The sequence below is a fragment of the Oenanthe melanoleuca genome, chromosome 2 (genome assembly GCF_029582105.1).
Source record: "Oenanthe melanoleuca isolate GR-GAL-2019-014 chromosome 2, OMel1.0, whole genome shotgun sequence".
NCBI lineage: Eukaryota > Metazoa > Chordata > Aves > Passeriformes > Muscicapidae > Oenanthe > Oenanthe melanoleuca.
Window position 1 is genome coordinate 46,398,454 of NC_079335.1, and position 14,289 is coordinate 46,412,742.

The following is a 14,289-nucleotide window of genomic DNA, read 5'->3' on the forward strand; positions in this document are numbered from 1 at the left end:
TCACCAGTTTGTACTGAAAACTTTGTTGGTGCATTGGTTAGTTCCAAATGTAGCACTTACCAGTGTAGAAAGCATGTACCAGGGGTTACCATCCTGATTTGGTAACATGTTCTAGTTTGAGGATGCCTTCCCAACAAATACATGCTTTTAGCTTAAATCAGCTTTCCCATCTGTAATGAAAAACCTTTCTCCCATGTTGACCTTAAGCTCCAACTAATTTTCCGAGTAAGATACTAAAGAGGAGCCTTGACTATAAGTGAGATTGATAAGCCTCGTTCGTGGCTGCAGCTGGAACACAGACAAAAGCCACCCAAGGACAAGTGATCTTCAGATGTCCTTCTCAAGGTTCCTGCTGGGCAGGGTTATCTCCCACCACTGCCAAGACATTTTGGGAGACAGACCTCGCTGCCCTTGGCTGGAGCTCTCTTCACAATGAACGTGATACTGTAACTTCTCCCAGACCACAGGAAGTCCATGTGGCTCTGCTGTGATGATGCTCACACCTCAGGCACTGTGCCCAGGATGCCAAATGTCTAGCCACATATGTACCCTGAAAAATATTCTGAAGAGGAGAAGTAGCTTTTAAAAGAGTGGTGTGAGACAGAAGACAATTGCAATTCAGAAAAAAAAAAGTCTCATATTGATCACTGAAGGGAGATTTATGCATATTTAGAGGAATCATAATTTTGAACTTGATGATCAAAATGAATTGTGTGCACATCCTTGTTCTAAGACACAACAACCAAGCCTGTGCTGTCACTTTGTAACCTTAAAATAATTCACAGAGGACAGTGCTGTTTTTATCATCTACAGCACATAATTTTTTATATTATATGATATACAGGAATATAGATTGCAATGCACAGACTAAAGAAGCAAGATGAATTCTGAGGAAAACACTCTATATTTCAGGCTTTATTGAAAGAAACTAAGCCTAAAGTAAGCATGGTCCATCTTCCAATTAGGCTTATTTCTGCAGTGTCTTGCTCCCTTTTCTTCATAGTTAAGTGTTCATACTTATACACAGAGAACACTCCTGGAAAATTTATGCTTTTTGCAGGAACACAACAGAGACAGACTGTTGAAGATGAGCAGTCTTTCTACACTAAGAAACACACAGGACAAAGGAAATTTCATCTTCCAAATGCTCCACAACTGATTTAATTGAACACAGCAAACCTCTTCCCTTGAGGATCAGGGCTGATGTTTATTATTTCTAAAAACAAGAGCCCACTGATACCCCATGATGTACAAGAACCTCATCGCTCTCTTTTGCTCTCTCCTCTGCTCTTCCCTGGCCTATGATTTTTCTGCTCTTGTATTATTTTTCTTTTTTCTTTTGACAGGAGTTTCTAACTGTCAGCGAACAGACATAGTTTTCCTTCCACTTCATTAGAGACAAGGCATTCATCCTTTCTGCATGAGAAAGGCAAAGTTCAAAAGCACAACTAATTAAAAGCAACTAGCAACCAAGTTGGCCTCATAGGCAGAGCAGGAAACAGCTTGCCTGTGGACAATTTACCAACAATCTGACTTCTGTGCTCCAAGCAGTCTAAAACAACATTTTTTTGATCAAAGGCTTCCTTCTCAGGCTAAGATTGTTTGCAGAGTGGACAGATAACACTTCGGAAGTGCTAAAGCCATGACTTTGCCATCTTTTTGTTTTTGGAAATAACACTAAGTCACCAACTTGAAGTTATTCAATTGTTGGGTCCATATCAGACTCTGAATGTCACAGGCTGGAATACATGCTAAGAATCACTAGGAATGTGCTGTACTCCAGCAGGCCACAAGCTAGACCTGAGTTCAGAAGCCCATTCCAGTTTTCAAACCATTCCAGGGAGGATTGTTTTTGATTTTGTCAAATGGATAAGTTCCGAGGTATTACTGTTTCTTTGGGGGTACTTACCACATGAATGTCAAGTCTTCAAGCTCTTCCAGTCATGACCAATACAGTATCAGTATTTATTTACATAACTGCAAGATGCACAAATCCTAACATCAATTACTATGTTTTCCCTTATAAAATGAGAAGAGGCAGCATAAATCTTAAGATGTAATCCCAGATAAGGACAGGAAACTAGAAGACAGCAATGGCTATCCTAGCTGTTATGCTGTTCAGAGATTTTCATTTGGATGCTCATACTTCAATACAACTGAAGAAATTTCTCCCACTCTCTGAACTTCTGAGTCTTGTAAGAAGCCATTAAATATCTGGCTCACAAACATTGGTTTTAGTCCTGATCTCCTCCAAAGACAGAAACCTGCTTCAGCTTATGGTTTTTATCTGATTTTTTTTCCCCACTGCCAACAGACATGGAAAATCCCACAAATCTCAAAGAACACAGTTTACAATTCTTCTTGATAGTGCAGCTGACTGAAATTACAATGTCCTGCCGTGCCATAAAGAGGACAAAGATAGCCAATATGTATAAATGTAACAATATTTAAAATGATTTTTTAAAGTAGAATTTCCTTGCTGGGTCTGATTGGCTCCCTTTTTTTCTTCCATTCCTTCTGGGCAAAAGATACATTTTATTTCAAGGGTATGCTAAAAATGCAGATAAGTCATAATTAGAATCTTCTGCAAATGAAATATTTAATTTTTTTAAATGTATAAATTTAATAATCTTTTTTGTACACAATGGTTGCTTAGGCTTCTGGTATTTTTTTATTCTTATTTTTGGAGAAGAAATCTGTCTGTTTCTAGTCTTGTTTCTTGATTTTTACAATTGATCTCTGGCTTTTCAAGATGAAGCAAAATAGTTTTTCTAGCATTTGAAGAGCTAGGCAAGAGATCTACAATTTAAAAATTAATTTAAATCTTATAAAAAGTGGCCAACTATCAAAGGGTAAGAAAGAATAATTCTTACACTGTTTTAAGCTCAAAAGCAGCTCCTTACTGTCCTCTAGTGGAGCAGTAATGTCCTCATAGGCACTATCTGCTCCTTTCTTCTTGTAACTAAACCTGCTGCCCTTGGAGAGCAATCCTTGCTATTTCCACACTTCATGACTTTATCACCATCCATCACATCCCTTCTTGTGTATGAAGGGTTCTGCTCTGCAATTTTCCCCCTCTTATATATCCCAGTTCCACTTGCTCAGTGAATAATTTAACAGACTACTCCCTCCACCCTTTTTCAGAACACAAATAGGCTGAATAAAATGGTACTTAGCAGAATCTCACTGTAATGTCTTATGCACCTTTAAACAGGAGCCCTCTAGGAGAGAACTTCTGCACCATGGCAAGTTGGTTCTACTGTGAGCTGTCAGATAAATCATACTTTTACACCTTCAAAGTATCTAAAAGGCCCTCAGAATGGCAGCTGCAAAAGTGTCATCTTTCCACATAGTATTTATAAAGATCTGAAAATCTTGTTCATTATACTCCTATCAATTATCCCAGTTCCCATGACTCCATAAAACTCCTCAGGCTGCAGCCTCACTGATCTCTTTGGAGTCCTTTTTAAATCCTCAGGGCAGAATTGTTCCTTTGTTCTTCTTCACCACTACAGCTGATTTGAGCCTGATGTTCCATGCTAGAATGAGAGACTTAGCAGTTTCTTCTCTCACCTTCCAATCCATGGGAGCAGGCTCCAATCCTGTCCTTGCCAACACTCACATCTTTGGCCTTTTCTGCCATTTCAGTTCCCAACAGCTCTGCTCACCCACCCTGTACAGAAAAATTCCCAGGTACTTCTATAATGAACATTGCTGTAAAAATCCCATCTTTTCTTGCCATCTTACCTTTAAATGTTCCCATTATTGTTTATCTTTTACTTTACCTTTTACTGATAAAGTTTGTTCCTAAAATAGGATTCATAGTTATTTCTTTCAGAAACTCTCAAACAGCCTACTACATAGCAAAATTTACATTTGATAAGTTGCAATGTGCTTCCATTTTTCTTTTAGTGCACATAACTTCTACTGTGTAAAGGCTCTCCCCAGTTAAAACCCTACTCTTCTCATTAGAAATTTCTTTTTTAATGGATAAATATTTACTTATTAAGAAGTTCTTTATTAATGGATAAATACTTATTCAGAGCATGTAATAGTTGTTCTAAAACAATTTTCAAGATACCTGCAACAATTCCACTTTTTGGCAGCATCTGCTAATTTATTTTTAATTAAAAAAATAAAATTCAGGAAACCAGATTTACCTTGGCATGGGTTCTTTGTCTGCCTGCTCCAATAAATAAAGACTTTACAGTGTTGTAAACATTTATTGCCAGCGTGTATTACTATATGTGGGAACGACTAAAGACTTTCATTGTTATTTGGCTTTATGCCTTTGGTGTTCCTTAGGATATACAGTCCTGTGAAATTATGAAGTAAGCCAGCTAAACAGGTAGGATGGGGATGGTGCCTACTATTGTACCTTCCACTTTTCTGCAAGGCCTGTAATTTCAACCTGAAAGGATTTTGTGTGATTTGGTGTAACAATTAAATTGATCACATTTGTTTTAGTTTCCTTCTTGGGCCTATGCTACAACCTCTCCACCAACAGAAACTGCCACTGTTTAAATACAGCTGAATTTAAATGGTCCTATCCACCAAGTTTTTAAATATATTTTTGTACCCATACATAAGGTACAAGAACAGAAATTACAGATACATTTATACATACAAATATATACAGATAAACCCCCAGATGTATCTGTACTTTCTGTTACTTTATTTTTACTTAAAGCATTTTAATAGTTGCTTGCTTTATGATCTCCTTTTAGAAGAGTTCTCACCGGTTGAACACAACTCTGATTGCAGCTTCTTTATTCCTAAAGATCTTATGGTGATCCTTGGCTTGCCTACCTATGTAGGTATTACCCTGCCTCTGTAATACTGTATATCTTACTTACTGGGAAATATATCCCCAGCTACAAAACATTAATTTAAAATATCTCCAGAGAATCTTTTGTAATCTAGATGATGACTATTGCTGTCCTCTAGGAGAACTCTGGGCAGAGCTGTCACCCAAATTTAAAAATAACAATGCTTATCTCTATCAATAAATGAGACACATATAAGCAAAGAGGTTTCAAGGAAAAAATAAAAGAAATATTGGATGTTCTAATGTAAACACTGAGAAAAACCATGGTGCTATACATTTAACATCAGAATTGAAGAAAGACAGATTTCCTGGTTTTCACACCTCCAAACTATGAACAGTAGATACATTTAACATTTAACACAGCTTTATTCCAAATAGATATAACCATTATTGAAACATGAGAAAAGAAATACAAGAAAATCCAGAGCAAAATAAAAGCACCCTAGAAAATTGTCATTTCTGTTCCCATTGACAGACATTTACTCTTGCAAGAACAACTGATTTCAATGACTTCAAAGCAGTTACTCAATGACACAAAGTTTACACAGTAATTGCTGGAATTTCAGCTGCTGGCCTTAAAGAAAAAAAAAGTAGGAGACTTGTCTGGCAGGTGCAAAAACAAATACAAAATGTATCAACACAATATGAAACAAACATACATTAAATAGTTTTGTTTCCTGGTACAGCAGACTTGCAAATGAATTTTATAAAATTTACATATTCAATTAAACAATGTATCTATCATTGTGGAAAACACAGTTCTGTATTTCAAGTTTATATTAACTATAAATATCTACGGACAGGAAAGATACACTTCAGGCTGGCATTCCTTCCTTCCCCATCCTTTATGTCTTCTGCTCTTTGCCTTTTGGAGAAAACATTACAGCATAGGGCTGACGCCTTTTTGGACGTTGACAGGGAGCAAGATCCTCTTTAATGTATCCTTAAAAAGAATAAAGCTAAGGTAAGAAATATAATGTAAAACCAGGCATAACTTTAGCTTTAATGTGTGTTTAGCCCCAAAAAATAACTTGTAAATTATTTTTTCCATTTGAGGCAATTGGTTCTGACTTCACATAAAAGTTTTGAGATCCCAGTGTGCAAATATAATTCATTAAAAACCACAATTCTTTCTAGTAGGTAACTGCACAGTAATGCAATACAGACAGTTGACAATGAAGAACAGAATGGAAACTATGAATAGTTCATCTATTCAAAACAAAACTGCACTTTTCATTTTCTTTCTACCAAGGATTTTACTAAGAGTAACAAAGTATGCAAGAATTGCTAATTCAATTCACTAATAAAAATCACTTTTGAAAATGTAAATCCTAGTCATACAGAGGAAACTTCAGGCACATGTGTTTTTATAGGTTTAAACAGTACCTCCCTGTGTTTTAAGAGCACTCAGATTTATTAAAGACTGGAAAAAGCCAAACATGAGCCTATGGATCAAACACACCTTGAAAGCTCTCTGATAAGCAAAGTGTATAGAAAATTTCTATAACATGCTCAACTTAGCTAACACTGACAGTGAACAGACATTTTATGCAAGTCAGTTTCAGCACCTGGCTTTTGTCAATTCCTCACCATTTTTTCAGCAACAACATCCACCAAAAGGAGAGTAGTAGATTTCTACTTCATAGTTGTCTATGTAACTTGGTTATTTAAAAAAACCCCAAAACAACACAAAGGGATGGTTCAAGATACCAGTAAAGAGTAGAAAATACTTATGCTGTACCCCACTACTTTGGAGTGGCAAGAGCAACTGGTCATTATGGGAACTCTCTCTTATCTTTTAGTTCTCTTACTGCACTGCTATAAAATATTTTCTTTTCCAAGGGAGGGTTGATCTAAAGTCTGCCTTCAATATGCTGTTGAGGACCATTAACAACTGAACAGTTCTTCTTCCAGCAGAACAAGGAGACAGCCAAGAAGCTAATTTTTAATGAGGCAGCAAGCAGATTCCAAATGAGTAGTTACAAGTTATATGGTCCATAAAAATCAAGGCTCCCTATTATGAAAGATTAAGGATGATACTGCAACACTATCACACAATAGGCATACACAACTCAGGCTACATTTTCCTATGCCTGACACTGTTACAAGAACAGATAAAAGCAAAGATTATTGTTTCTAAGCTAATGCACAAGTAAAGATATAAGTAACTCAGAGTTCCTATAGGGCTTCTCACCACTTCTTAAGAATTGTACATAAAGTACACTACAAACTCAGTGTGTTTTAACATAATTTGTAAAAACTCATTTTTACACCAGGCTCTAAGATTTTGAAAAATTATTTAGAAAGAACAAACTTCTACGTGAAGTCGAGTTTAAAAAACCCCCAAACCAAACACATTGTAACTAAGAAGCAGGGTATATGTATGAAAAACTGTTTAACTACACCTTATCTTCAACATTTTCATATCACCTGGTATTATGAAACTAAAAACACTGACAAAAGATATCAATAGTGCTGCTTGTGTGTCCTAAGTAAGCAGGCCTCTTGGCCTCTGCCTCTGAAAATCCAGGTCTTGCTTATGGTCAAAAATATGTAGGGTTTAAATTAAGTTCTATGAAAATTGCAATTATTTCTACCTTCTTTATCTAGGCTCTAAGGAAATTTCCCTTATATTCCTTTCTTAGTAGTCAGAAACTGCTAAACAGAAACTGCTAGAACCAGATAATATTTATTAAAAATAATGGCTGCTGATAAACAGATATCAAGGGTGAGTGAAAAATGCTGCCATGTGAACTAGACCTAATTTCAGGGGGAAAAAAAAGAAGAGCTTTAAAAAGTGCTTTTTAAGTGGTTTTGTTTTTTTTTTTTTTTTTTTTTTTTTTTCACAAACCTCTTTCTACACAGGTTTGGGTGGAAGGAAATCCAACTTCCCAGAAATTTTCAGGAGTATTTGGAGGAATGTAGCGGAATCTGTGTCTTGAACAGGAAGCTAATTTCTTCTGTCTCTCTTCTTCTGGAATGTCTGCATAATACTGAATGTAAGGGGGGAAAAAAATCCCAGTTAACAAATTCATACATAATAGAGCAACTGCTTTACACAATTGACATTATCAATCACTGTGTTTATTAACACAGTTATCTAAAAACAATGGTGAGGACAGCCAGAGTAGAGATTCGTTATCCAAGTGACAAACACCTGGCAATTATCCTAAAAGCTTACTGAATTTACAGACTAAGTATAACTTTCTCATGGCAAATTTGTTAACCTTCTATCTTTTAACATACCATAAGTAACAAGGTTTAGGCATGTGTACAATTACTTATGTCAACAGTTTACGTACTGATTTTACAAATCTACATCGCACAGGTGTTGAAAGCTGTTGAAATAAATATTTTAATTTATTAAAGTGTCAGCTTGCATTTACAAATAAAATAAAAAAAGAAAAAAAACCCCAACCACTACCAACCCCATGCTGCAGAATTATTTCCAGTATCCAAATTTACAGTAGTAACTGCAAACTTTAGTAAAATGCTTCCTACTTACTTACCCTCAAATTAGAAGTAAATAAAGAGTTAGTTTAAGTAGCTGACTGACACTGAGACTCCAGAAATTATCTGCGAGCTAAGCAGTCTCTATAGTAAATTGGCTATACTCTTTCACCCCTGTCAGCTGTTCTGGGGGCTGAAATGAGAAAAGTATATACTCTCTCCAAACCTTTTTGCTGGGTGCTCTCCTGAGCAGCATCAAAGAAAGTTAGGGTATATTCTTTCCCATGCAGTTTTCTACTGCTTTAAATTGCAATTCTAGTTATATCTGGACCTTAGAGCACACAGAGGGTCAAAATATTTTCAAAGTGAATGCATTTTTTGATTCAGGTGGTAAGTCAACAGTCACAGCCACACAAGAAACCTGACCCCTGTGAAAATGGCAAAACAATTATATTGAAATGGTAGTGCTACAATTCAAAAAGGCAAAATAAAGTTTATAACTCATTCAATCAGATGGAAAGTGACCTAGACTGGGGAAATCACAAAAAGAACAGGTTACCTCTGCCAACAGAGATGCTCCCAGCTCCTGGCAGGATTTCAGAAAACCTACTTAGAATTGTAAAGTATGCTCATGCAATTTTAACTGACAAAAATTACGAACAAGGTGTAAAGTTAATAAAATTAACTAAAATAATTCTATAATGTCTGTGTTATACAAATATTACTGATTTGATTTAGGGATAATTAGCAGTGCACTTTATTTTGTTCTGTAAATAGTGTGAAATTTTAGAAATTCATCTACTAAAAGTTGGTAGTGTGTTGCATTTTTTTAAATTAAAAAATTATGATTAGTAAATAATAATTACAAATCCAACGATGAAAAATACAGTACAGTTCAGTAGGAACAGAAAATAAGAACAATAAAAAAAATCAAGATTAGCATATTTTAAAAATGAATTAGAAAGAAACTTTTCTTCTTTGGCATGTTTAGAAATCTATTAGAGTTGACAGAGAATGAGAGTTATGTATGTCAGCTAAACAGCAAAAAGAGCTCTCAGCTGTTTTCTACATTGATCTCACTGTCCACAGTATTTTTAATCCACAGAAAACATTCGAGCTAGGCTTTTCCATGTGTGAAGATACTGTAATCTCATCCTGTCTTCCCTGTAAAATATTTGTTTATAGAACTCTACAACTTGCAGTTTCAGAAAAAATATTCCTCCCATTAGTTTAGGAAAAACTTACATAATAATTCCTGTAATCTAAATGCATATAAAAACATCTGAGTGGTTCTCCTACTCACCTAAGTGTAGGTGCTCTTAACAACCACACTAATAAATGTTACATTTACAAGCTACCAGTAACTTCTGCCTACAGTCTCTCTCTGATAGCATCAAAAGGTCATAAAAAACCAAAACAAGACTTCTTATCAAAAGTTCTACACTGTAAAGTGAATGAGATGCTTCCACAAAGCTTTAAGAGAAGCACTTATAAAGGACTTCAATATCAGCCTGCTGTGGCACGTGCAGAAGTTAAATCTCAGGTCCTCTCAGAGTTACCCCACTCACACCACTTGCAGTACAGGGCCAGAATCAATTTACTGATCTCTACCCACTCCCTAAATACTCCCTTAGACTTTGGTAGCTTTTCAAACCCATATTGCTAATCAGCAAGCCTTTTCTAAAGCATCATTTATGCTTTATCCAATACTCCCTTCTTCCACAGGCATTTAATTCAAAGCTAGTTTTATTATTGTGCAATGACACAGCCAAGCATTCCACATGTTCCAAGACATTAATCCTGAACAGTGTAGGCTTAGAAAAAAAAGCCCAAAAAAGCCAAAACCAACAACAAACCCAAGTTTTCCTAGCATTTAATGGAGAAACATATTGTTACCAAATAGGAGCTGTGAATGTTTCCAGACACCACAGTTATCACTCCAACTTGACAGAAAGTAACAAGAATTGGATTTGCAGAAGGAAGACTTGCAGCTTACAGAAACAGGAAATTAAAATGCTTAACACATGGCTCTGGAACCATGAAACAGACTGAAGGTTGGGGGTTGTTTTGCTTCCTTTCAAAGTGTTTAAATTAAACATACTTTTTAAAATGGTATTTATAGTTGACTGTAAAACTTAAGATTTTGAATTTAATGAGTTTTTACCAAAACTATTTTTCAGAAAATATTTTCCTTAAAAACATACTATAATAAATTTCTTCAGCTAAGTAAATGGGACTTGGCTATAAAGTTGAGAATAGCAGGAGAATCTCTGAAAAATGTTGGTTCTATATACATGTGGAAATTACGTTGAAAGTCATTCTTCAGTCATTAATCCACACTACTACTGAATCATCATTTATTAGATCTATTAATGGCCAAATAAAATATGTTTTTACTACACACTCAATTATGCCAGTATTTTATTTCTACACCATGTATCTGAAAGCAGTTTAGTAAATAGAAAGGGAGGAAAAAAAATGTGTAATGTCAGATCTAAAATTTCATACTTTTTAACAAGTATTTTAAATAAGTAACTTTAAACATTTTTGTATGCATTTGCATAAATATACATATTTTTGCCTATGCTGCTGCAATTATCTGAAAAAACCCAGAAAACGAAGAAAAAAATCAACTAAACCAAAATGAGATCTGTCTACCTACATAACAGTACAACAGGACTCACTTATTCCAGCACCCATAAAGCTCAGCAGAGCTTCTGATCTAAAGTTTGGAAACCTGTAATAGTTATTCGACCAGCTAATGTAGTTTTATTAACAGTAATCTTACTGGAACCACGATGTAAGAAGCTCTTCTATCATACAGATACACACAAAAAAATCAAACCCAAGACTTTCCATGGTATATGCAGCTACCACACTAAAAACAAACCACTTGCAAACTTTGTTATCCAGCTTTGGTAAACACTTCCCAGCTACTGCAGGTAATGATGATGATGCAACCAGATTAATATTAAAACCAGCACTTCAGCACTTAGATACTGTCTTGAGTCAGGAGAAAGGAAGATTTACAAATTTTAAAGCACTACTTACTACTTCACATTCCTTGCAAGTGTGGCCAAGCAATTTTCTTCTTTCTTCTTTTTTTCGAATAACCTCAATATGAGGAAAATTTAACACAGTATTCTTTCTGAAAACCAAAAATGTTTTCATATAATAGTACTTTTATTTCTTCTACATGACTGGAAATTTTCTTTTTTTTTTTTTTTTTTTTTTTTAGAACATAATGATGGACAGTCAAGTAAAAAAATAATTCAGAAAATGTCTAAACCCAAATTGTACTGCCTTTCATAGTTGAACAGGGCAATTTTTATAAACAAAACATTTTTCAAATGTAATATGAACTCTTACATAACCAGAGATGTATGCCTCATTACTATGGCTTTTCATAGTGTAAAAGTAATTACTACATAGAAATTATTCAAATATAGATCTTCTATAGAATATTTTCATTAGAGGAACATATGCTGGGGTCCAAGATCAGTAGGTTCTTTTCAACTTAACTGCTCTCAAAACAGTAAACAAGTTTTCCTCTACAAAGAAAACATGCAGTAAGGTATAAATATAGTATATAATACAAGTATAAAATATAAGCAAACTGAAGGGCTCGGTATCATTACAAAATGAAGATTCAGACTTCCAATTATTATACTGGAAGTCAACAGAGGAGGCACTAAGAGGTGCAATTGTTGAACACTATTCATTTATTGCCTAGAGAGCAAGGGGCAAAAATACCAGAGATGAAAAGGTTTCATTTGTACAAGCAGCCCACAGGTTCTTGGCTTATAAATTCAGGCATGACCACATGCCTGTAAGAAACCACATGGATCACAAAACACTGCATTCACTAAAATTATAAAAAGCAGAAGAGGCAATCCCTTCTCTTCAGCAAATGTAATAGGCATCTCAACATTTTTTTTCCCTACCCCAGTTTTTATCCAAAGTCTTATCTAATGTAGTAGATCTTCTACCTTGGCATCTTCAACTGCTAGTCTGTTACACACAAACATGTTTATTTTATGGAGGATCAAGTTCCCTATAGGGAAGATACAAAGAGCCTTAAAATGCTCATACAGAACAAACTAAATTACCTCTCATCACTTTTGAAATAAGGCTCCACAAAAGCTTTCTGCTTGGCTTTATCTTGTTTATCCTCATGTTCTGTAAACACACAAGCAAAACAAAATATAAGGTTAACAGATTGCCTGCAGAAATTATTAACCAACTGTTAAGAAATATAAAAATGCCATGTACATCTCAGTCTGAGACAACAGATTCAAAGAGATACTAAAAATAATACAGAATTGATAGAACCATCAATCAAAAAGCATGACTTGAGTAGAAGGAAAACAGCACTGAGACAAGCAAAAAAGACAAAAAGAACATCAAAGGAAAGACTACTTAAAATACAAAATACTGTAAAATCTTCAATAGAACCTAGAATAGTGAGAAGAAAGGAAGTAAATAAACTGTAGCCAAAACCTGTTTTTTCTTTTAAGAGTCACTTAGGTGTTCTGCTGCTGTGCCAACTTTCACTACACACTCCACATTTGTGTGGTGACAAATGAACTACCAAAAAAGTTTTCATATTGCTTTATGTTATGTCCTTACAATAATCAACTTTATAATAAATTTATGCAAAAAGAACTGGTGGTTAATTTGGCATATTTGTTCCTAAAGAACAGAATCTGATTTCAAATCAACTCTTGTAGTTTAGGTAAGCTAATAAAGACAAAATGAAATTATATCCCACTCTTCAGTTTCTTGCTTGCTACTGTTATTCCCTTATCCTGCTCTTCATCATGAAGAGTTTCTTTTTCATCACATGCAGAATGATTATCTTCTGGTAGGCAGGATTCATATTCTTCATGAGTCGTCTGATCAAACATATCTGTTATTTCTCCTCCTGTTATTAAAAGAACAAAGAACATTCAAATCAGTGTCTCAATGTTTTTAGTTTAAAAGCAAGAAATTGCATTTTGACTAAATGTGTATCAAAAGAATTAACAATTACTTACTGCTCCAGTACCAATTAACTCAAAACCAGCTATACCTTTATTCTTGCTGCAACTTCTCTGTCAATCTTTCAAATGAGGCCAATGCTCATTTATTTTTCAGATACCTTGGATCCCATTTCTAAAGTCTGATTAACTGCTTAATCACTGTAATGTACCCTTAACCTTAATACTGGATATGTGAAATTTTTGTTCTTGGAATTATGGACAATCCAAACAGAAGGAAATACTTTTTGCAGGTAGGAAATAGCCACTGCCCTGCAGCCATGATTCACCACATACCATACAGTAAAAGTGATATAAATACAGCTGGATTTATTTTAAACATACTAATTCTATTTATATGTCATTAAAAATGAATTTAGTCTTCTCATACAAAGTCTGATCTGATTACATAAAAAAACTTTCAAAGCTGTTCACTGCAGGTGAGATCAGAACTGTTATATGGTTAAGTATTTCACCCTTTAAGCACTGTAAAGGAATAGCTACTGGTGTTCTCAGCATCTGTCATCTTTTTTAACCTATGTTAAAAAAAAGAACATCAAAACCCACCACAATTCTCTAGGAAAACAGACTAGTCTGTGTAACCTACAAAAATACATCACCACTTTTTTACTGCAAAACATTTTCTACTATCTAGCCATACAGGGAAAAAAATGTGCCCTTTTACTCTTTTCTTTCTCCTCAAAACACCAACCAAACAAAAAAACTCCAACAAACCCTCAAAATTCCACCATACCACAAAAAAGCAAATCAAAATGAAGAGAAAAAAAAAAGTATTACGTGGACTGCTTTCCTGATTTTGCTCTTGATTTTTCATTTCTAATAGCACACTGTCACTAACATATGTATAATCCATATCAACAACTTCTCCTCCAACTCTTGTCTGACAGCCACCCTAGGGAAAAAAAAAAAAGGCAAACATGACAATTGCACCCAGAAGCAGCTGCTGTAGTCAGTGTCAGTGCTAAGTATCTG

The 14,289-nt window shown here is 34.9% G+C and overlaps 1 protein-coding gene across 2 annotated transcripts in view; it reads right to left on the reverse strand.

The window, feature by feature from the left end:
* Positions 1-2,629: 2,629 nt before the first annotated feature.
* RBBP8 (RB binding protein 8, endonuclease) overlaps positions 2,630-14,289 on the reverse strand; it is a 42,634-nt gene continuing 30,974 nt past the window's right edge. For both annotated transcript variants that reach the window (XM_056485085.1, XM_056485084.1), the window contains 6 exons: positions 14,095-14,209; positions 13,050-13,202; positions 12,388-12,457; positions 11,330-11,426; positions 7,680-7,821; positions 2,630-5,771 (listed from right to left, as the gene is read on the reverse strand). In XM_056485085.1, the coding sequence (XP_056341060.1) occupies positions 5,674-5,771; positions 7,680-7,821; positions 11,330-11,426; positions 12,388-12,457; positions 13,050-13,202; positions 14,095-14,209 (675 nt within the window). In that variant the 3' untranslated portion in view covers positions 2,630-5,673. The remainder of the gene's footprint in view (positions 5,772-7,679; positions 7,822-11,329; positions 11,427-12,387; positions 12,458-13,049; positions 13,203-14,094; positions 14,210-14,289) is intronic.